Below are 23,397 nucleotides of genomic sequence, written 5' to 3' on the forward strand. Positions count from 1 at the left end.
AAAAAGATTTAGTACAATCTAGGGGGTTCCTTTTACATGTTTACCTACTTGTGATGGAGAAATCAATAGGAATCAGCAAACCACTATTTATTTACCTACAGAATGTATCTCCTACAGGGGACCTATTTGGCCTAGCATTGTTCATAGCTCCAGTACAATCTTACAGGTGAATCTCTTTCATACCTTCTGATGTATAAATAACCTAAGCCTCCTATCTCATGAATCCATGAAAGTCTGCAGACTCTCTCAGCTCTAGAAGCAGTGACATTGACCAGAATCAGTGCTTTGCTTTATGGAACATGAACAAAACCTGGTAGTAAAGAGGGCAGTCAGATTTGCAAAACTGCATGAGAAATAATGAGGGATTCCATCATTCTGCTTTGCAATGTGTTTCTAGAAAGTAACTATGATAAAAAGCAGGCAATAACCAGGTTAAAATTTTACTAAATTCTAAAAAGCTATAAGTTGGATTTAACAGTTTATTATGATTTATAAGTGTCATTTTAAAAACATCAGTCCATTAAACCATGTAGAAATAAGTATGCAAAAAGTCTGCAAAACAAAACATACTTTAAACATGTTTAAGTAGATCAATTATCTGCAATTTCCCATTGCTCAGTCATTTCATTATTATGCTATGGCAGCCAAGTAATCCTTAACCTCAGTTGGGGTAAGCCTCCTAAATCCAGCTTCATTGCAGATTCCAACTTCTATGTTATCTTCTGTCATTTGGCCTTCAAAGCTTTCCTATTGAAGAATGAGGAAAAGGGGTTATTTTCCAAGTAGTCAATTATGAAATCATTATAAATCCTTTGTTAGATACTAAGCCAACCTTTAGGGTTAAGATGGCTGTATGAATGGCATCTTCAAGTTCCAGATCTTCATTATATCTAAAGAATTTAAAAAACAAACAATGATTATGGTACTATTTACATGCTTTATGACTACTTAAATACAAAGATAGAATGATTTTTTTAACCTACAGTTACACAGTGCTGCTTCTACTCTTCAACAAGTACAGACAGCATATATTTAATCTGCCTTCAATACACGTATTTGGTTTCACCAATTTTTCTTTTTACTGTAATAATATAAACTATTTATCATTAAATAAGTTAAAAATTTTCCTTCCCCAATTTTTTTATTTCAAATCCATGTTGTTTTTGAAATGTAGGAAAAATAAAGTAACCCCCCCCCCCCCACCAAATTTAGGAAACTGGCAAAAGAAAATAGAAAGAAAAGTACTTAAGAAATGAATAGTATCACTTAATATACTGCATGCTAGAAATCCAGGTGAGAGTGAGGATTTCTGTCTCTTTCATCTGTAACTAGATTTCAACACACAGTGATGTGACAAATTTGTTTAGACACATGATGTTGTTTAAAGAGCGCTAAGAACTGTAAGGTCAGTTTCTAATGTGTCTAAATTACAGTGAGCCCACCTTTTCTCAAGGAAAGTTTTCCCATTCACATAGTTCTTTCCCATTGCTGTGGCTTTCCAGGCAAAATAAGCTCCCTAATCACAAAGAGAAAAGAATCATATTTTAAAACATTAATTCCTATTTTTTATAAAGGTTATTAGCAGTAGGGATAAGAGAGGCATGAAGCAACTTTTGGGGATTATGGATAAGTCCGGTATCTTGGCTTCCTTAGGTATTTACACATATCAGAACTTATCAAGCTGATGATGAGGATGAGTTATTGATTATGCAATTTACTATACATAAATTATGCAAAAAGGCCAAAGGACATGAGGTTAACTTAAAGCAAATAATCAAGAGTGGTATCTTTAGCTTATTATATAATCTAATGTGAAATGAGGGCACCAGCAATATGTTATATATAACATGGTTTCATCTGTTGAAAAATATGAAAAAAAAATCCAAAGAAAAATATCAAATATATTTTAAATGAAATCAATTACTTTTCAGATACAACAAGGAAAAACAGAGCAAAAGGTGAAACAGGGTTCCAGAGATGGTGGTTCTGCTGCCCAGTGGACAAAAGGGTTCAGGGTCTCTCATTCCACCTCAGAAGCTCAGAGATGAGGTGAGGACACTTGCACTGAGTGAATTTGCAGCTTAGCTTTTAATTTTAAGTCTCCATGAACTTTGAGGCACCCTCTGTGCACCCTCTGTTATCCTCTAGTTATATAGTATATCTAGTTATATAGTATACTATATCTTCTAGTGCAAACACCAACATCCCATTTTAGAGCTGTGGGGAGCAACTCGGACTAGACTAAGTTACTGGAATTAAGACTTATTCTATGCATCTGCTCTCCCACAATATGGCGCTGAGAAGGGAGTAAACAACTGCTACACAGCTGCCTCTCGCCAACTTGAGTGATGACCTGCAGAAGCTGATCCTGCTCCTGATTGGAGGAGAGCAGCGTACTCGGCGTGTGGGTAGCAGAGTTGGGATTGGTGGAAGAGGACTATAAAGGAGGAGAGAGACAACATGCACCAGGAACATCTAAGGGGAACATCCGAATAACATCTGAGCAGCCCCCGAGAGAGCCGGCCGGCAGTGTGCCGCTCCCCTGCGGAAGTGGGGAAAGTGGCAGGGGGCACGGCCCTTCCACGGAGGTGGAAGGATTGGCAGCCAACCCGGGAAGGACCAGCAGTAAACCCAGGAAGGGCCGAGCAGACAAAAGAACAGTGCAGGGTTTAGTGTCGTTCCTCCACGAAGAGAGGGAGCGACAAGAGCAAATGAATATATGCTAGCTTATAATTTCTAAAGCCCAAATGAAAAACAAAAAGAAAATACTGCTAAATTTTAAAGTTCTTATGACTTCTATATTATTCAAAGATAACTTTTAATAAATCCCTCCAATACACTAATGATACTTACAGATGGATCTGACTGAAATAAATATGGTCGCCCCTCATTCCAACCACAAATAAGTAAAGAAACTCCAAACGGACGAACACCACTGCAGAAAGGAAAATGCAAATTACTCGGCTTTGTCAAGGTGTTCCAGCTTAAATAACAAATCAGTACTCACACGGAAGGCAAATTACCAGGTCAACTAGATTAGAAAGTTCTTTAAGAGGGAATTAACACCTTTCTGAATGATTCAATTAAAAATAAATTCTCTTTATGATAGTGAGGATTAGGGGCTGGCATTGTGGTAAGGTGGATTAAGTCAGCGCCTATAATGCCAGAATCCCATGTGAGTACCAGTTTGAGTCTTGGTTGTTCTACTTCCTATCCAGCTGCCTGCCAATGCACCTGGGAAAGCAGCAGAAGATGGGCTAGGTGCTTGGGATCCTGCTGCCCACGTGAGAGACTAGGATGGAGTTCCAGGTTCTTGGCTTCAGCCTCACCCAACACTGGTCATTGTGGCCATTTGGGGAGTAGTCTAGTGATGGAAGAGCTCTCTTTCCCTCTCTGTAACTCTATCTTTCAAATAAATAAACAAATCTTAGTAATAATAATTTTATATTAAAGGATACAATACCTAATACAGGTAACTGTGTTGTAACATTTACAGTCCTAATGAAATGATAACATTCAACAAATGCAGCTTACCTATCAACAACCACCTTACACTATCCCATGCACAAACTGATGAACTCTGGAATTAAATGAACACATTGTGTTCAGAGCTCCTGCTGTCCTCACGGGCCTGGAGAGGTGAAGGTGGACGTACCGATGGCTGTCTGCCCGTGAGGACATGCTTTACACACCTGCCAAAGCCTTTCTACCATGATATGAACAAAAAAATATTCACTTTTTTCCAAAATAAAATATTCTAGCTTTTTGTGAAGATAAGAAAATGAATTCAGTATTTTCTAAGATGCACTTTCCATGAACTTTGTGAAAGACCTTCTGCAAAGGAAGCAAGCCTCCTTTTATTTAAACATCTATCCCTTTTTCTTTTCTCCCCTAATGCATGCCCCATTCAGGTATAAAAGCCACTTACCCCGACTGGGTGTACTCCTGCATCACAGAAGCTACTCTCTGCACCAGCTGGGCTGTGGGAATGGGTTCCTGGTAAACGAGATAGTACTGCTGGGCTAGCTTCCGAGCTCTGTGCACAAGCACTCTAGTGAGGAAGAAGTAAGACTTACTTAGAAGGGAGACACTCTGTGACCTAAAGACTCACTGTCCTCCCACAGGTGTACCGCTATAGCGGAAGTTTCAACATGTATCTGCTCAATAATATTAGCTCAAAGGCAGTTCTGCTCTTACATCTGATGCTTAGGTGATTTAGAAGAACATGATCAGAGTATCACAGAGGAGTAACAGGAAAGAACAGGGCAAACAGAGAAAGAAAATGAGGGCCGGGCACCAGTTGGCTTAGCAGTAACACTTAATGAAAAAATAAGAGCTTTACCTCCCTTCTTGGATTCTTCAAGATGGTCCCCTCAACACTAAGGCAGCCACCATTATATACCTCACCCCAGCCAACAATGCACACGTGAACATGAAAACACATACACTCACATACTGTGTGCATGTCCTTGCTCTGCCCAAATCTCTTCTGCAGACTGTCATAATCTCTCCCTACATTTCAAAGACTACCCTTCAGAGACTAAGAAACAGTAAGAAGCTGTAAGTTTAAAGCAAAAATTTGTCAAAAGATATCAAGAATATACCATATAGCAAGTAAGTAGTAAGACAAATAGAATTTATCTATACCTGCTTATGTACTACTATTCTGAAACCTGCACATTATCCCTCTGGATGATACTCATGTCCAAACCACTTCAGCTTTCCCTGTCAGTGGCAGCACACTGCAGTATCCCTTGTATAAAATTCTATCAGGATCTCCTGCCACTGAAGCCTCATCACTTCCCAGTGACCTTGCTGCTCTCTGACTCACTAAAGTGAAATTCTTCTTCTTCTTCTTCTTCTTCTTCTTTTTTTTTTTTTTGACAGGCAGAGTGGACAGTGAGAGAGAGAGACAGAGAGAAAGGTTTTCCTTTGCCGTTGGTTCACCCTCCAATGGCTGCCGTGGCCAGCGCGCTGCGGCCGGCGCACCACGCTGATCCGATGGCAGGAGCCAGATGCTTCTCCTGGTCTCCCATGGGGTGCAAGGCCCAAGTACTTGGGCCATCCTCCACTGCACTACCGGGCCACAGCAGAGAGCTGGCCTGGAAGAGGGGCAACCGGGACAGAATCCGGCGCCCCGACTGGGACTAGAACCCGGTGTGCCAGCGCCGCAAGGCGGAGGATTAGCCTAGTGAGCCGCGGCGCCGGCCTAAAGTGAAATTCTGACTCTAGCCACACTGTCTCACAAAATCAGGAGTAACAAAGCATATCCCCTTTACTAGTTAAATGACAAAGAAAGCTGTCAACCTCTTTCAAACTGCTGATATAATCCCTGATGTTACAGGATTATTATGTCTCTTCCTGTGAATAGAAAGGGAGTGACTATAGGTTCAGCCCCTAAATGGCCGCTAAGGCCGGTGCGCTGTGCCAATCCGAAGCCAGGAGCCAGGTGCTTCCTCCTGGTCTGCCATGCGGGTGCAGGGCCCAAGCACTTGGGCCATCCTCCACTGCCTTCCTGGGCCACAGCAGAGAGCTGGACTGGAAGAGGAGCAACCGGGACAGAATCCAGTGCCCCGACCAGGACTAGAACCTGGAGTGCTGGCGCCGCAGGCAGAGGATTAGGCTAGTGAGCTGCGGCGCCGGCCGCTTTTATCACTTTAAATAAAGTACATTAGAAAGCTCCCAGTTCATGGATAGTAGAGAAGGACGATAGTCAGAAGGGAAGGTCCACTAAACAAAGATTCTTTCTCTTTCAACTGATTTATCCTCCTGAAAGTGACCCCCACAGATGAACTAAACTTAGCTGTCAATGAGGTAGCTGTGGCTAAACAAGCAAAAATAAACAAAAAAAAATAAAAAAGAGCTGGAACTGTAAAAGTAAGTATCCCTTATTTGTCTCCTCTAAGGTATAGTTTGCAATCAATTATGACTTGGTGAGACAAACTCTAAGTTGTATGAAGTACCTGTAATCTGGGCCCATGCCACTATACACCAAACCTATATGCTTGGTGATTGGCTCCACTTTGTGTACACTTCGTTCATCATACAGAATGGATTTCTGTTTCTTCTCGGTTGCTAATACCACACCATTTGCAGCTTAAAAACAAAAAGACATAAATGTTTATATAATCGTTTAAAGACACTTTTGAGAGTTCTCTAATCATTAATTAAACCCAAATACTTTTTCTTTTTTCCTTTAATTTACAAAATATTTTCTTCTGGATTCCTACATAAAGGTTATCTAAGGAATAATAAATCAATTTTTCCCTAACTGGTAATTTATGCTAAATTAAAAAAAAAATCCCTACAGCTAAAAGCATTACACAATCTTTCTTGATGTACTCTAGGATACTTCAGAATTTACATGTTTCAAAATAATGGATTTCTGTCTGCATGGTCTACTGTTCTTACAACAAAATTTAAAATAAACAACAGTTTTTGGGATATGAAACAACAGTATCTTTAGATTATGTTTTATAATTACCTTTCTAAATTACATTAAGAGTAAAAACTGCCAGGGCATTGATATCATTAGTGGAAAAACAAAACACTTGGTTTTATGAACGGCAAAGACTGTGAGTTATCACAACTAACAGATAAAGGTGCTACATCTACTTTGAAAAGAAACTTTAATCACCTCTTTAGGCTTATTACTATGTTCTTTAAACTTTAAAACATTGCAACAAAAAGAACTTTATGCTAAAATATGCTTCCACAGCTACTTATTTAAATTACTGATTAATTCCAAAATAATTTAAGATAACTGTTAACAGGCACCTGAAATGAATAAAGTATTTAATTACCTTTAATTCCCACTGAAGGGGCTCCTCCGGCTACAGCAGCCAAAGCGTATTCAATCTGGACAAGTTTACCAGAGGGGCTTAAAATGAAACACAGATAATTGTTAAATTCACATATTCTCAAATATTTATTGCAAGGACATCTCTGAGAGAGGGCAGATATAATGGCTTAAAACTCATTAATGAAATCCCAATGAATAGCTAGCTTTTGAGGTCTAAGGTGAAGCTGTACAAAACATCCTCAGAGTGAAACGCTAATTTTGTGTTGTGTCTGCCGCTTACAGCAGCATCATTACTGTTGCCTCCTTTCACCAACTTATGACTCTCTGCAACACACTTTCTTAAACTTTCTCTATTTTCTCATCTGTAAGATGCGGACAATAAGACTATAGTAGTTACCTACTTCTGAGTGTTGTCACGATTAAGTAAAGTGATACCTAGGAAAGTTTCTGGCACAAAATAAGCATGAAGCAAACACTGAATACTCGTGTTATTAAGAAAATGGATGTGTCTGTTAAAAACCAAACAATAGCATATATTTCATGTAGAGTTTTCAGGAAGCAGACATAATCTGAGATATAAGACATAGCTATCATTCACAAAGAAGTATATCCTCTATGTAATGGTAAACTACTTCTAGAAACCATTAGCTGGTTATAGTTAACAATTCTAGTTCTACAACTTTCATCATCAAATGCTAATCTCACACTGCTCTTTTGTTATAACATGGGGTTTTTAAAATGTTCATGGAAAATGCCTTTTGTGAAAAAACTACACATGGATTTCAAATTTTTTGCACCAAAATAAACTTTTAAATTTAGTTCCCTTTTCCATGAATTCTGAAGTACTCTTGTATTTTATTTTGATCTAGTTATAGTAAATATCACAAACATCTTATTTTATAAAGACAAGTCTATGGGTGAAAGTAATTTGTGCAAACTGACAAAGCCAGGTCCCTATCTCTTGTTTACTACTGAAAAGACAACCTTAAACCTCAGAAGACCACCTGCTTATCTTCACACAGTGATGAATACTCCCTTTGTCAACTCTGCTTCAGATACACAGCCACTTTTAAACTTCAAAATCCCCTTTGACAAGCTGATACTCTGAAACACACTGGTCTGCTGCTTGGTGAACTGGCCACCTTTCCATTCTTACTGGAAATGTCATGTCCTCAGGGAAGCTGCCCTGACCCTCTGATGCCTGAATTACCATGGACTCATGAGCATGGTGTCTGAGCTTCCTCTCTGGCTAAGACTCATATTTGACTTGCTGTTATTATTATTATTTTACAGTATTTTTCTTCCTCAACAAAGTCAGGATTCCATTTCATAGCTTAGTACAGAAATCCACAATCGTTTGCCTGGTAGAGACAAATCTAGACCAATGTAAGTTGAGTAGCTTAAATATTCTTAACATGAGCTGACTTGAGTAGGTGAGCGTCAAATGGACAAGCAAGTTAAAAAGTTAGATTGAAGAGCCAGCGCTGTGGCATAGCGGGTAAAGCCACCACCTGCAATGCCAGATCCAGTCCGGGCTGCTCCACTTCCCATCTAGCTCTCTGCCATGGCCTGGGAAAGCAATTAAGATGGCCCAAGGCCTTGGGCCCCTGCACCCAAGTGGGAGACCCGAAGAAGCTCCTGGCTTTGGATCGGCACAGCTCTGGCTGTTGAGGCCATCCTGGGAGTGGGCCAGCGGGTGATGGGAGGACCTCTCTCTCTGCCTCTCTGTAGCTCTGCCTTTCAAATAAATAGACAATTAAAAAAAAAAAACAAAAAACATAGGTTGGGCCGGCGCCATGGCTCACTAGGATAATTCTCTGCCTGAGGCACCAGCACCCCGGGTTCTAGTCCTGGTTGCTCCTCTTCCAGTCCAGCTATTTGCTGTGGCCCGGAAGGGCAGTGGAGGATGGCCCGAGTGCTTGGGCCCTGCACTCACATGGGAGACCAGGAGGAAGCACCTGGCTCCTGGCTTCGGATCAGTGCAGCGCGCTGGCCATAGTGGCCACGTGGGGGGTGAACCAATGGAAAAAGGAAGACCTTTCTCTCTTTCTCTTTCTCTCTCTCTCTCACTGTTTAACTCTGCTTGTCAAAAAAAAAAAAAAGAAAGAAAGAAAAAAAAATTAAAAAAAAAAAGTTAGGTTGAACTTTTTGTTTTCCTTCATTGGTCACTAGTTCAATAATTGTCTCAAGGCTTTCTGGGTCTGTCGAACTTCCAATTCCTGTTCTATACCTAGTTCACATACCTCTGGGGAACACTGAGACTCAGGAAAACAGTACTTTTCTCTGCGCCCAGACTGCACGTATCTCTACCACCGATTTTTCCTGTTTGAACTACCACCAACCTGTGAGCATGCCAAGCACCAAGCACCTCCGTATTCTGCAGTGCCACTACCCACCCAGCATCTCTTCTGGAGTTAGTGTAGTCTTCCACTAGTTTTCCCTCTTGCTCACCCTTACTTCCACCCTCCCCAACACCTACCGCTGTGCCATGTTACCCCATTTAATCCTGAAATAACTTCTTAGCTCACTTAAAGGACTCCTTACTCTGGCTCACAAAGCCCTGCATGACTGCCCCCACCCACTTTATCCCTTCTCCTACAAGAGTACTTGTACAAAATTCATGGAAAGTGGTATAGAGGAATGTTTTAGTGCAAGAGGTTTTGGCTAATGAGCAGTTTCTTGAACTTTCTGAAGACTTCTTGTATTTGCGCAAGGTAGCCATGTTCACAGGAGTACTCGTGAACAAAGGTGGTCCATTCTAACAAAGTGTAATCCTCTATATTTCAGGGACTGAATCTTTCATAACAAAGTTCTTGATTAAAGTAAACTTGCTTTTTTAACACGTCCAACTCTCTATCAGATAAAAAGAAAAACCTGTTTCTAGTCTGTTGGCAATGAGAATTAAACCACTAATGATGAGTGACTTGAGACTATAGGATAAATGTTCTTGTGGGATGGATTCTGTTGAGGATATTGACAGTAACTCAGTATGCAAACTGCTACCTATGAATGAATTCTGAAGCTGGGAAGGAGCATGGGCTCCTAAAGGTATTGAAACTGGAGTAGGGTCAATGTGCTAGAATACAAGGGTACTTCAAAAAAGTTCAAGGGAAACACATATTGTTAAAAATGCTACATGGACTTCAAATTTTCTTCACTAAAATAAATATTTTAATTCTACTTTCATATGAACTTCTGAAGCACTTTCATGTTGTCTTCCTAAAATCCAAAAATACCTTCTTTTTTTCTTTTATTTCAAGTGAGGATATGTGATAGTTTTATAACCTGAATGAAATCAATTCTGCAATAAAAGTTCCTCATGACAGACAATGACAGGGCCAATTTTATCATCAGAAAGAACTGGGTTTAAGATGGCATTCAGTTACTTCTTGGTGACCTTAGACAAGTTATTTAATTTGCCAGAGCCATGGTTAGTTTGTCTGTAACATGTCAGGTTAACAATCATGTGTGGTAACGGAAGGAGACGGAATAGGTTAAGTTGCACCTAAATAGAAAGGACTCAACAAGTTAGATCCCACGGGCATCCAGGCACCACACAGGCCTACATTTGGACTAAGCGGGGCATTCCTCATCCCCCATCAAGTCGTTAAATCAGAACTCTCCTCTGGTCGACGTCTTCAATTCCTCCGTGTTGGTTTTCTTATCTGGGGACCACGGTTTACCTCCAGTGTATTTTGAAAAATTATACTTACTCCTTTAACTCCTTGTTAAGACAGCTTAACCCTTTTGGCAAATACATCCCCTCTCCCCCAAATAAATAGTCGAATTGCAAACCGTAGCCTAGGGCTTTACGGCTTACAAAAACACGACAGAAACTCATTTTTCGGTCCTTCTCCGTCTGAAAGTGGCACTAAGGAAACCGAAAGTGGTTTCAAGACACTAGCGCCCGAGACTCTGACCTAACTGTAAAGCCGAGGCTTTCAAAAAAAGGGGAGTGGGGAGCAAGGAGGGCCCACAATTTGACCCAAATCTCAGTTTCACGAGCTCCAGCATCAGGCCTACTTGGCCAGGAGGAAGTCCCAAGTTCTGAAGGGGTCACCTGGAGACGGCTAATCAGTTCTTCTCCAGTGTCCGACGAGAAAGCCAATCTCTGGCCTAGGGCCTCACCGTCCCGCAGCCCAAAGTTCGCCCCGAACCCACAGGCCCGCGCTCCCGCCGCGCCCGGTACCGCTTCTCCAGGCCTGCGGCTGGCCCGTCAAATGACTTTGCAAAGCTACATTTCCAACTCCACAACTAGCTGGAACCTCTGGAAGCACCAAAACAGAGGCAAGAACGGACATCACGAACCTGGATGAGCTCCTACAACCTAGCTACGCGGAAGACCTTAAGGACCCTGCCTTACCTGAATGTAGTCAGCGAAAAGCTGTACCCGCGCTCCGCCATCTTTACCAGGAGAGCTTAAGCACATCCGTACACATGCGCGCTGAGGCCGGTTTCCCTTTATTTCCCCGCCACGCTCCTTTCCTTCTCTCTCTCTGATTGGAGAAGACGCAGGGCCGCGCCAGGTGCATGCTGGGTGTCGTAGTTCTAGAAGCTCGGTTTACACCGACACGACTCTGTGCGCATGCGTGACGTAGGGGCGGGCCCAAGCTAGGTAGTGGGTTCCGTTTTCCGGTGACGAAGATGGCGTCGCCCGTGCTGGTTGTGATGTTTCAGCAGCACCAGGCATTCCGGGTACTGTTCCGAAACTGGTGGGAGCAACTACAGCGGAAGCTTCAACTGGGCCGCCCAGGCTTTCCTCGTGTGCCATGGGGTAGGTAAAGAAGGGCTTCGTGGGGAGGGAACCCCCAGCCGCGTGGTAGCCCGCATTCCTTACTCGTCCTTGGCCGGCGTTCGAATGTTCGTGTCTTTCACGTGACAGCAGTAGGCTGCTGTTTCTACGACCTTTGCAGAAAACAGAAAATTCCTCTACTTGCCCCACAGTTACACAGTTAACCAAGCGCTGTTACCATGTCAGAGGTAAACACCGCCGGACATTGCAGCACCGAAAATAGACTTTATTCCCTAACTGCTGAGCGTAGGGCGGGACTGAGCTCCATTCCGATTTGTGCGCAGGTGATTTGGGTGTTTTAAAGGGAAAACAAGGGAGGGCCGAGAGCGAGAGCTCAGTGGAGTTGGAGAAGCCAGGATACAGAGTGTTGGCCGGTGTATGTGTGTGTACACACGCATCAATGTGTGTGTGCTAAGTAAGCTTGCTCCATGTGCTTCTGGGGATATTCTTAGCAGTGATCTTACTGTCTCCACTTTTCTGTTGAAGAAGTATCCTGCTAATGCAGACCCTGGGAGGCAGAGGCGATGGTTTAAGTAATTGGGTTCTCGCCACCCACAGGGAGACTCGGATTGAGTTCCAGGCTCCCAGCTGCAGCCCGGGCCACGCCGGCATTTGGGGGGTGAACCAGTTGATGGGAGAGGTAGCTCGTTCTGTATCTAAAAGAAAGAAACGAAAACAAAAACCCAGGGTATGTTTAGGAGTACTTTGAAACATACTGAAAAGTTACTAGTCGAACAATACCCTATACCTGGTTCGGTTGTGTGAGTGCAGCCTGTTGAAATCCCTGCTTAGCATATACTAAGTTGATCCTCAGTATATGAAGGTAATTGAAAATGAAACGTGATAAAGGGCGGGATGGGAGAGGGAGTGAGAGAGGGGAGGGCCGCAGGAGGGAGGGAAGTTGGAGGGGGGAAGCCACAACAATACAAAAGTTGCATTTTATGTTCTACTTAAAACTATTGGTTGAACTCTGTAATTAATACACAATTACTCTTAGGTGTTTAATTAATGCTATAACTAATACTCAAATAGTATTTTACACTTTGTGTTTCTGTGTGGGTGCAAACTGTGGAAATCTTTACTTAATATATGCTAAATTGATCTGTATATAAAGATAATTGAAAATTAATCTTGATGTGAATGGAAGGGGAGAGGGGGTGGGAGAGGGGAGCGTTGTGGGTGGGAGGGAAGTTATGGGGGGGGAAGCTATTGTAATCCATAAGCTGTACTTTGGAAATTTATGTTCATTAAATAAAAATTTAAAAAAAAAAAAAGAGAGATACTGAAAAGGAATACCAGGAGAATTGTGACTTGAGGGGTCTACCGGGTTTTATGGTAAAGGAGCTAACTCTATTTGAATGTAATAATAAAAAGTTAATGAGTTATTTCAGTGCATTTATGGAATTTCAGTCTAAGATTTACGTGCACATTACTGCTCATCAAGTACAAGGTGGACACTTAACTAATTTTTTGGTATTATTTAATTTTGGCACCTATCAGACTTTTATTCATGCTTACTACTAATTTCCTGAGTTTTGTGTTTCATGAAGTGAGAAACTCTTAATAGAATTGCCCTGATCTCATTTCAGCAGTTTCCATTAAAAGTAAATTCTTTTGTTTTGTAGGAGCTTTGGTGCAGATAGTCCCCAACTTAAGCTAGTTCCACGTTGGATTTCAGTAGAAATGGTATTTCAGATTTTGAATTTGGATCTTTTCCCAGCCTAGCAATATGCAGCGTGATGCTCGTGGGGATGCAGCAGCAGTGAGCCACAGCTCAGTCAGCCTTGCTGGCTAAATTCTGTAGTATACTGTGTTGCTAAGTTACGTTATGTAGGTTAAGTGTATTAGGTGTGTGTTTGACTTATATTTTCAGCTTAGAATGGATTTATCAGGGTGTAACCCCATTTCAGGTTAAGGAGGATCTTTCTGTCTGTTTAGCTATTTATATTTTTGCAATCAATAAGAAATTTGCTTATTTTTAAAAAAATCCAAATGGTGGCATTGTCCACAAAAATTTAACAGGCTTATTTATAATTGTTAAAAGTTGAACTGCTTGGTGGATGGCCCAAGTGCTTGGGCCCTGCACCCGTGTGGGAGACCAGGAGGAAGCACCTTGCTCCTTGCTTCGGATCGGTGCAGCACACCGGCCGTAGTGGCCATTTGAGGGGGTGAACCAATGGAAGGAAGACCTTTCTTCCTGTCTCTCTCTCTCTCTCACTGTCTAACTCTGCCCGTCAAAAAAAAAAAAAAAAAAAAAAAGTTGAACTGCTGAAACTTGTTCGCTGAAACATTGTCCCCACATTATATTAAAAATTCACAAACAAAAATGAAAGTGGAGAAACTGCCAACATCTGATTTCTTTCCCCTTATATTTCCCATCGCAATCATATACTTAGGTACCTTTTCACCCTGTGGGGGAAAAAAAATCTAATGTTCAGAACTACCAATAGTAAGAAGAAAAGAAAATATTTTGAGAATGGAATATTTCCCATCATAATGAATTCTTAAGCACATTTTCCATGTATGCTGCCTGCTAGCTGGATGTCTTGGCATGCATAGCACATAGTTTGGTGTCTTCAAAAAGGCCAACTAGATAGGCCTCACTTGCCTTCTGCAAAACAGCAACAGCAAGCTCTTAAAACGAAGATCTATCTAGAAATCCTGAGCAGTTTGTCAAGGGAGTTTGCGAATCAGCAGCTCAGTGGACTTCTGATAGTGTCTAATTTCACAGAGTGCCAGCGTACCTGACCTGTCATGATGATGTTTCTTCACCCCTCCAAGTAAAGGGTACACTCTTGTGAGTGGCTTTTGTAGGCGGTTGCTTCCCACGTGCTTTATCAGCAGTTGATTTGCGGCAGAGCAGTCTGCTCTGTAGGAGCTGAGCCATGGAATGCAGAGCTCTGTACTTACCCACTTCTCAGCTGGAGCTTGGCAAGCAGGAGGCAGTGCTGTCGTTGGAGCATTGGAGAGTGACTGCATTGTGGCAGTGTCTGCAAACACCATCATCTGCACATCTTGATAACTGAGGTTTCCTATTAAATGTCTGCTGAAATTCAGCATTCTAAAATTATATGTCTACATGTGTGTCTGCTGACATATTACTGTTCATTGTTAAGAAGATTGAGATCCATAAGGAATCATTTAGGAGCTAGAAACTGATTCTGTATCTTCATGTCTTATAGAACCAGCATTAGCAGTCCAGGGGCCAACCATCTTTACAGAGCCAAAGGATACCAGTGAGAGTGAGAATTCCAGCCTTTTGGACAGTATCTTTTGGATGGCAGCTCCTAAAAACAGACGCACCATTGAAGTTAATCGGTGTAGGAGAAGAAATCCTCATAAGCTTATTAAAGTTAAGGTAATAAAAGATGTTGATTTTTGTGATTGTGCTTTTGCAGATTTCTACCATTGAATTTATTCATACAGCCTCTGGATAAGTTTCCCTGTTTGATTGAATATGAACTAGAAAGTTAAAATGTCAGCATTACTCCAGTAACTATTTCGGTACCATATTTGCCTCTTGTTAATATATGTGTTTGTTGTTTTGAAGAATAATATAGATGTGTGTCCAGAATGTGGCCACCTGAAACAGAAGCACGTCCTTTGTGGCTATTGCTATGAGAAAGTGCGTAAGGAGACTGCAGCAATCAGACAACAGATAGGAAAACAAGAAGGAGGCCCTTTTAAGGCTCCTACGGTAGAGACTGTGGTGCTGTACACGGGGGAGACACCATCTGAAGAAGATCAGGGCAAGAGGATCATCGAACGGGATAGGAAGCGGCCATCCTGGTTCACCCAGAATTGACACTGAAGATGGTAAAAGGATAATGTCACAGCAGAACATTTCTCCTAAAAGAGAAAGACTTTGTTTATTTTAAAATCAGCAATATGGTTGGAAATATTCTTTAAGCAGTTTTGTGTGGAAAACCTTGAAAAATGTATCATGATGACTCAAAAGTATTTGTTTATACAAAGTCTCAGTGGATTAATATGTCTGTTGATGTTACAGTAAAAGGTTTTTAGTAAAGATAAAATTTCCAGAACAAAAATAAAACAGTTTAAAATTCAGAGTTACTTGTTTTGCTTCTAGTTTTCTTTGTAGTTTTTCTTATACAAGAATATTTATTGGGGCCAGCATTGTGGCATCACGCATTATGCCACCACTTGTGATGCTGGAATCCCATTATCCAGTCATAAGTTGACACCCCAGCTGTTCCATATCCAATCCAGCTCATTGCTAATGCACTTGAGGAAGTGGAGTGTGGCCCTAGTACCTGGTCACATGCCACCCATATAGGGGATCTAGATGGAGTTCCTGGCTCCTGGAGTTGACTGTAGCCCCAGCCATTTTGGGGAAGATCTCTGTCACTCTGCCTATCAAATAAATAAATCTTTTAAACATATTTGATAAAAATATTTTCATTTAACACATCGAAGTAGGTTATTTGAATTCTTGGTACTGTTTTTTAAGATGGTATTTGTGATAGCTAAAAAAACGTTTTGCTCTGTAAATTGTTTCAACAAATTAAAATTGCTCTTGGAGGAATCCACTTTGTATGAGACATATGCTAATTTATTTAGATGATATAAGCAGTTCATTTTATATTACATGAAAATGACAGAGTTCATTTGATAGCTCATGAGATTTGTATCCTAAGTTTGAGGGGAGGTTTTTAACAGCATAGTACCAGAAAACGAGCTAAGGATTTTTTTTGTTTTAAGATTTATTCATTCATTTATTTGAAAGGTAGTGTTACAGAGAGGTAGAGGCAGAGAACATACCATCTGCTGGTATGTTCTGCAAGTGGCTGCAACAGCCAGGGCTGCGCCAAGCTGAAGCCAGGAGCTTTAGCTGGGTCTCCCATGTGGGTAACAGGGACCCAAGCATTTGGGCCATCCTCTGCTGCTTCCCCAGGTGCGATAGCAGGGAGCTGGATCAGAAGTGGAGCAGCCGGGACTCGAACCACTGCCCAAATGGGTACTGACACTACAGATAATGCCTTAACCCACTACACCACAGCACCCCCTCCAACACATGATGTTTTATGTTTTCTTTCTGGTGTTTCCTTTTAGTTTATTTACATTTTGTCATTTTTATGTCTTGATAGCAGTAGCTGCTTTAACAACTAATTCATTTGTTAAAAAAATTTTTTTTTTTTCATTTTATTTGAGAGACAGAGCTGGTTCACTCTCCAAATGTCTGCAGCATCTGGGCTTGGGCCAGGTTCAAGTCAGGGACCTGATACTTACCCATATGAGTACTAGGGGCCCAAGTACTTAACCCATTACCTCTGCCCCCCAGGGGCCACATTAGCAGGAAGCCAGAATCAGGAGCAGAGGTAGGACTTGAACCCAGGCACTCCAGTATGGGATGCAGTGTCCCAAGTGGCATCTTAACCACAGTGCCAAATGCTGCCTGCCCTACTGCAACTGATTTTCTCCCATTTCTGTGTCCACTTGAGCCCAAGATTTGCTATTTTGTTTTCTGCTTTGTTCAACTTTTTAGAAAGTGAACTTACTAAAATAACAATAAGCAAGTAAGGGAATTATAATCAATGGAAAGATTGCTAGACAAAACAAGATAAAGCCCAGGGATATATTTTAAGCAAAATACATGCCACAATAACTTCAGGACTACTTGAATTAGGCAGAAAATTCAACTCTGAATTTTTTGGGTGGGGAAGAAGGACCATTGACTTACATGGATTAGTCTCCACAAGATGAGACATAGAAAGTGCGTCACTATCTTAGTACTAAGGCCTGAGAAACATATATCTCATGGCACTTAATGATTGGCAGGATCATGTAATGGAGTGTATATGAAATATGTGTTCCTTGAGATTATTGATAACATTGAAGTACAATTCCCTGAAAGCAAATGTTTGAAACAAAAAGTATTGGAATCCCAGTGATCAGCTGTTTCAAGTCTTGGCTCAATCCAAGCATAAAATATTTGAGATTCCAGAGGAATTTGTTATCTGCATGGTATTAAGGCAGTCCTTTTCAGATAGTTACCTTTCACTGTGACAAATTGTACAGTTGCTATGTGTGGAAGATAGACTTGTTGGAAAATCAGTGGTTCATGAAAGTTAAAGCTGAATATGCAGCTGCCTGCTTAGTGTTACCAACTGACTAATAGGTTGCAGTGTATTTCTGGCTAACAGATTTGCCCTTGATGGACTGAATGTATTTCCCTAAATTTCAGATACTAACTTTAATACCCAATGTGATGGTTTCAGTAGTGGGGCATTTGGGAAATAATTAGGTCGTGAGGGTAAAGCCCTCATGGGTGGAATTAGTGCCCTCAGAAGAAAAAAGACTTCTTGCTCTGCTGTCTACACCATGTGAGAAAACAAGAAGGCCATCTGTAAGCCAGGAAGCAGATCCTTGCTGGAGCCAAATCTAGTACCCTGATCTTGGACTTCCCAGTCTGCAGAACTGTGAAAAATGGATGGTGGTTCTTTATGTCACCTTGTCTGTGGTAACCTGTTAGAGCAGCTGTCTAAAACAGTGCTGTATGTTGGTGAACCTAATGAGAGCATGGGGGTCCAGCATTTTCATAGCTAATCTGGTTATGAAGTGCATCTCTAAACCAGATGTTGAGTTCATGTCACAAAAACATGTCACAAAAGTGCTTACCAATTTTTTTAAGATTTATTTATTCGAAAAAAGTTACAGAGAGAGGTAGAGACAGAGAGAGGGGTCTTCCATCTGCTGGTTCATTCCCCAGATGGCCACAATGGCCACAGCTGTGCCAATCTGAAGCCAAGAGCCACGTGCTTCCTCTGGGTCTCCCACTTCGGTGCACGGGCCCAAGGACTTGGGCCATCCTCCACTGCTTTCCCTGGCCATAGCAGAGAGCTGGACTGGAAGAGGAGCAGCCGGGACTAGAACCGGTGCCCATATGGGGTGCCGGCACTTCAGGCTAGAGCTTTAACCTGCTGCACCAAAGCGCTGGCCCCATTACCACTTTTTTTAGAAATGTGTTCTCCCCACTAAGTTGCCTGTATAAAACATACTACTTCATACCTTTAGTTTTTACCATTGCAAAAAAAATCATGCACTTGAATTAAACCATTCATGTAACTGATTCATGTTTTGATTATTAGAAATAAACTTATTGTTCCTATTCTCTCCCTATAAAATGGAAACGTGGAGTTGTGGTAGTAGGCTGCTTTGGAGGGAGTCTTCCTTGTCTGATATCCCACTTTGTTTTCACATCCCACTTGTGAGCAGACTCCCAAATCTAATGCTTCTACATTTGAAATATGCTCAGAATCTGACAGCTTAACTCCATCTGCACTGCAGTCACCCCACCCAGAGGCTCCATCATCTTGCCTAGAATATTAAGGTACCCTCTGACTTGTCTGTCTGCTTCCATCTTGGTCTCTACTACCCTTCTCCACACAGCAGGCAGATCCCTTCAAACCCGTTATGTTTCCTTTCCTCTATTCAAAGTCCTTTATTAAAATGGATTTAACATCTGAGAAGCACGTGCACTAGGTTTTCATATGTGAGAACTTTTGCTTTATTCAAAGCTTGTTTATGCTTTTTTTTTAAAAAAAAAAATTATTTAGTTGAAAGCAGAGTGATGGAGTATTCCATCTTCTGGTTCACTGTCCAAATGCCTACATATCCATAGTTTCAAAAACCGAGCCAGGAGCTCGATTCATATATACCACATGGGTGGCAGGGACTCAAGTGCTAGAGCCATCACTGCGGCATTCCAGGGTGTGCATTAGCAGGAAGTACAATCAGAAGTAGAGCAGGGACTTGAACCTGTGCACTCCAGTATGGGATGTGAGTATTCCAAGTAGCATCCTAATTGCTGCATCAAACACCTGCCTTTGTGTTATGTGTTATGTTCTTGGTAAGCCAAAAATATGTTAGGCACACATTGAATGACTCCAACATGAAATAATGGTAGATTTTTTTAAAAATATGATTTTTCATAATTTCTCTGGTGTGACCTGGAGATTTGTTTTTTAAAGATCAGGTTTCTTTTGTCTTCTATTTATAAAGAGCTCATTGTAACCACTTTGATTATACAATGAAAATTTTTTTCCCTAAGATTTACTTATTTATTTGAAAGGCAGAGTTAGAGGCAGAGGCAGAGAGAGAGAAGTCTTCCAACTACTGGTTCATTCCCCAAATGGCTGCAAAGACCAGAGCTGGGCCAATCAAAGCCAGGAGCTTCTTCCGGGTCTCCCACATGGGTGCAGGGGCCCAAGGACGTGGGCCATCTGATCTTCTTTCCCAGGCTGTAGCAGAGAGCTGGGTCAGAGGAGTGCCCATATGGGATGCCAGCACTGCAGGTGGCAGCTTTACCCACTACATTGCAGTGCCGGCCCCAGAGATTTCTTCTTTAAGGAGTTACAAAGAGTAGGCAGTATGGAGATAGCTTTTACACTTTCCTCAGAAATCTATTTTCTATCTGTGCTCCCACATTCCCATATGCAGTTTTGATGTTTCAGGAACAGGATTTGCCCCCTCAAGTTTTCTAAATTTGTACTAAGGATCTCTACTGTCTATGATTAGCATTTCTTTTCCTGGCGTATGCACAAAAATAGACACTCTGCCTTCAGCTGTACTCTTTAAGAAGCAGTGTCATTCCATGGTCTGTTTCGGTGAATAACATTGTCATCTGTGCCTCTGGGGCAGGGATACTTCTTTCAGCTGATGTTCTCTACTGGTTTCTATCCCAGTGAAAAACCACGAAGAGTATCAGCACCAAAGGCACATGGAGTGCATGTTCCCTGGTACTCGGTGGATGTTCTGGTCTCCTCTTCATAGGCCTACTTTGTACCTTATTGAAAACACTCTTTGCAGTGATCCTGCCTTTGTGTCCATGTTCCTGTGCTGTCCCTCTGACCAGTGCATTCAGCTTCTCCACATTTGTAAAGTTGATATGGAATGATAAGAATGCAACTTGGAGTGAGCACAGGAAGAAAGCTAGAGGGCCAACATGTTCTATGGTCTCCTGGACCCTGGCATTCAAACGCAGAGGCAACTTGATTGCTTCAGCCTTGAAGTCGGGATCAGAAACTGCCACAATTTACCAGCCATCCCCATGCAGCCTCACTAGGTGGCAGCAGGTGAATTGCATTGTGAGTCTTCTTCAATGAAATAATAAACTGTCAAGTCCAGCAATGCTGGGGATGGCATCTGCTTCTACCAAAGCTGTCTGCCTGTGGCTAGCAGACAGGATGACCACAGAGGGAGAAAGTGCTATCTGTAGTGCTGAGAGGAGGCCAGCTCATCATCTGTTCAAGGCTTCCCTTGCTCTTTCTGTGGGTTGGTCTTGTGTTCCCTTCGGGTGCTCTCCTGGACTCCCTTCCCTTGGGAACATGCAGCCTACTTAATCATGTTTTTTACGGGGTTAAAAATGTGGAATACTATTACTGTGTGCCTTTTTTTCTAATATTCCCCAATATTAATATTTCAGGGATTAAAGTGAAATGCTGATTTTCTCATTGACATTCTTCTAATCCAGTAGTTCTCAATCAGGAGACCTTTACTGCCCCCAGGGAACATTTGGCAATGTCCACAGACATTTTTGGTTGTCACAACTGGGAAGATGGGCATGGGGGAGTGCTGCTGGCTTCTGGGGTGTAGAACCAGGAATGATGCTCGGTGTTTTCCTGAGGCCAGCATTCTGGTACAGCTGGTTAAGCCTCCACTTGTAATGCCAGCATCTCAGGTTTGAGCCCTGGGTGCTCTGTTTCTGATCCAGCTTTCTGCTAATGCACCTGAGAAGGCAGCAGAGGAAAGCCCAGGTACTTGGGCCCCTGCCGTCCACATGGGAGACCAGGATGGAGTTCCTGGTTCCTAGCTTCAGCTTGGACCAGCCCTTGCTGTTGCAGCTATTTAGTGAGTAAACCAGCAGATGAAAAGATCTCTCCACCTCGCTCTCTCATTCTGCCTGTCAAGTAAATAATCATTAAAAATTTCCTCTATTGGGCTGGCACTGTGGCACAGCAGGTTAAAGTCCTAGCATGAAGCGCCGGCATCCCATATGGGCGCTGGTTCTAGTCCCAGCTGCTCCTCTTCTGATCCAGTTCTCTGCTATGGCCTGGGAAAGCAGTAGAAGATGGCCCAGGTCCTTGGGCCCCTGCACCCACATGGGAGACCTGGAGGAAGCTCCTGGCTCCTGGCTTCAGATCGGTGCAGCTCCAGCTGTTGGGGCCATCTGGGGAGTGAACCAGCAGATGGAAGACCTCTCTTTGTCTCTATCTCTCTCTCTGTAACTCTGACTTTCAAATAAAATAAATCTTTTAAAAAAATTTCCTCTATCAGACTTGAAAAAACATTTTATTTTGTATTAAAAATGTGACATGAGAATATTTTAATTTTCTAGAAGTCTCCATGTGCCACCTTACCTTTTCCATATGTCTAATTCTCAGTAATGACGCTCAGGTCTGTGCCTCAGGACTAATTTTCTTATTGATTCCAGACCATATATCCACATAATACAAGATTTCCATTAGGACTTTTTAAGAGTCTTGAACACATAACAATCTGACAACTTTGCAAAATCTTTCCTCCTAAATTTTCTTCTTTAGTATCCTAGCTTGGTTCATTCAACAAATATGTCAATTATTTTTTATCAAACTATAGCACAATTCTGCTTAACTAATTGGCATAACTGGGTTAACACATCAAAAATAAATCAGCTCCACTGCTCACCCTGGCCAGCTGAAGCTGAGCCTGACCCAAACTTTCCCACTCTGGTGAAAGTCAAGTTGTTCCAACAAAACTTTAGTCATTCTTGATTTCTCTCTTTCTTCCCCATTCCGCATACAATTCAGAAGCAACTCCTTTGGTGTATCCTGAGTTCCGTGTGGTTATCAGTTTGAGGTTATGGGAAGTATTTTTTTATAGATTATTATCTATAGTCACGCTACTATGGGATCCCCCCCGTTTTTTTTTTTTTTTTTAATGTATTTATTTATTTGAAAGAGTTATACACAGAGAGACAAAGAGAGGCAGAGAGAGAGGTCTTCCATCCGCTGGCTCACTCCCCAATCGGCTGTGCCAATCCGAAGCCAGGAACCAGGAGCTTCTTCCCAGTCTTCCACTCAGGTGCAGGGGCCTAAGGACTTGGGCTATCTTCCACTGCTTTCCCAGGCCATAGCAGAGAGCTGGATCGGAAGTGGAGCAGCTGGGACTCGAACCGGTGCCCATATGGGATGCCAGCACTGCAGGCGGAGGCCTTGCCCACTACGCCACAGTGCCAGCCCTGCAAAGTATGTTAAAAGCAGAGTACATTTGGGAGGAGTGAGAATGGATCTCAAGAGACAGGTTAAGGCTGTCCTTTTAGGGAGAGCACTTATCCAGGCCAGAGATGGTGCAGCATGGACCAGGATAATGACCAGTTACATAGACAGAACCGAGTAATCAGCATCTATTTCAGAAACAGAATCATCAGGATGTGGTGATGACTTGGTTGTAGGCGTGCAAGAGACAGGGTTGTTGAGGATGCTTCCTAGGTTTCTAGCTTGAACATTCGAGAGACTATGATTAGGAGGCCTGTGAGAGGTAAGGGCAGGTGTGTGGAAAATTCAACCCTTTGCAATAAGCTGCATTTGAAATACTTACTAAACATCTAAACTGAGATGGCAAGGAGGCTAATGGATATGAGAATGTGTAAATTTGGAAACAGTCAGCAGATGGAGTGTATTTAAAACCATGGAAAAGAATGAGATTATCCAGCACATATACTCAAGAGAGAGAGAAGAGAGCCCTGAACCAAGTGAACCTGCCAAGGAGGATGTCAGAGTGGTATCACCTATTCTATTGAATG

The 23,397-nt window shown here is 42.1% G+C and overlaps 2 protein-coding genes across 2 annotated transcripts; one reads left to right on the top strand and one right to left on the bottom strand.

The window, feature by feature from the left end:
- Positions 1 to 465: 465 nt before the first annotated feature.
- On the bottom strand, positions 466 to 11,318 carry PSMA2 (proteasome 20S subunit alpha 2). Its single transcript, XM_002713772.5, has 8 exons — positions 11,166 to 11,318; positions 6,804 to 6,880; positions 5,964 to 6,096; positions 3,929 to 4,051; positions 2,854 to 2,935; positions 1,443 to 1,516; positions 833 to 890; positions 466 to 747 (listed from the first exon to the last, which is right to left on the bottom strand). Exons 1-8 carry the CDS (start codon positions 11,204 to 11,206, stop codon positions 631 to 633), a joined length of 705 nt encoding a protein of 234 aa, XP_002713818.1. The 5' UTR covers positions 11,207 to 11,318; the 3' UTR covers positions 466 to 630.
- A 28-nt stretch (positions 11,319 to 11,346) lies between these two features.
- MRPL32 (mitochondrial ribosomal protein L32) lies at positions 11,347 to 15,664 on the top strand. Its single transcript, XM_002713773.5, has 3 exons — positions 11,347 to 11,576; positions 14,777 to 14,952; positions 15,145 to 15,664. The coding sequence occupies exons 1-3, from the start codon at positions 11,447 to 11,449 to the stop codon at positions 15,397 to 15,399; spliced, it is 561 nt and encodes a 186-aa protein (XP_002713819.2). The 5' UTR covers positions 11,347 to 11,446; the 3' UTR covers positions 15,400 to 15,664.
- The last annotated feature ends 7,733 nt before the right edge of the window (positions 15,665 to 23,397 follow it).

The sequence above is a fragment of the Oryctolagus cuniculus genome, chromosome 16 (assembly GCF_964237555.1).
Source record: "Oryctolagus cuniculus chromosome 16, mOryCun1.1, whole genome shotgun sequence".
Taxonomy (NCBI): Eukaryota; Metazoa; Chordata; class Mammalia; order Lagomorpha; family Leporidae; genus Oryctolagus; species Oryctolagus cuniculus.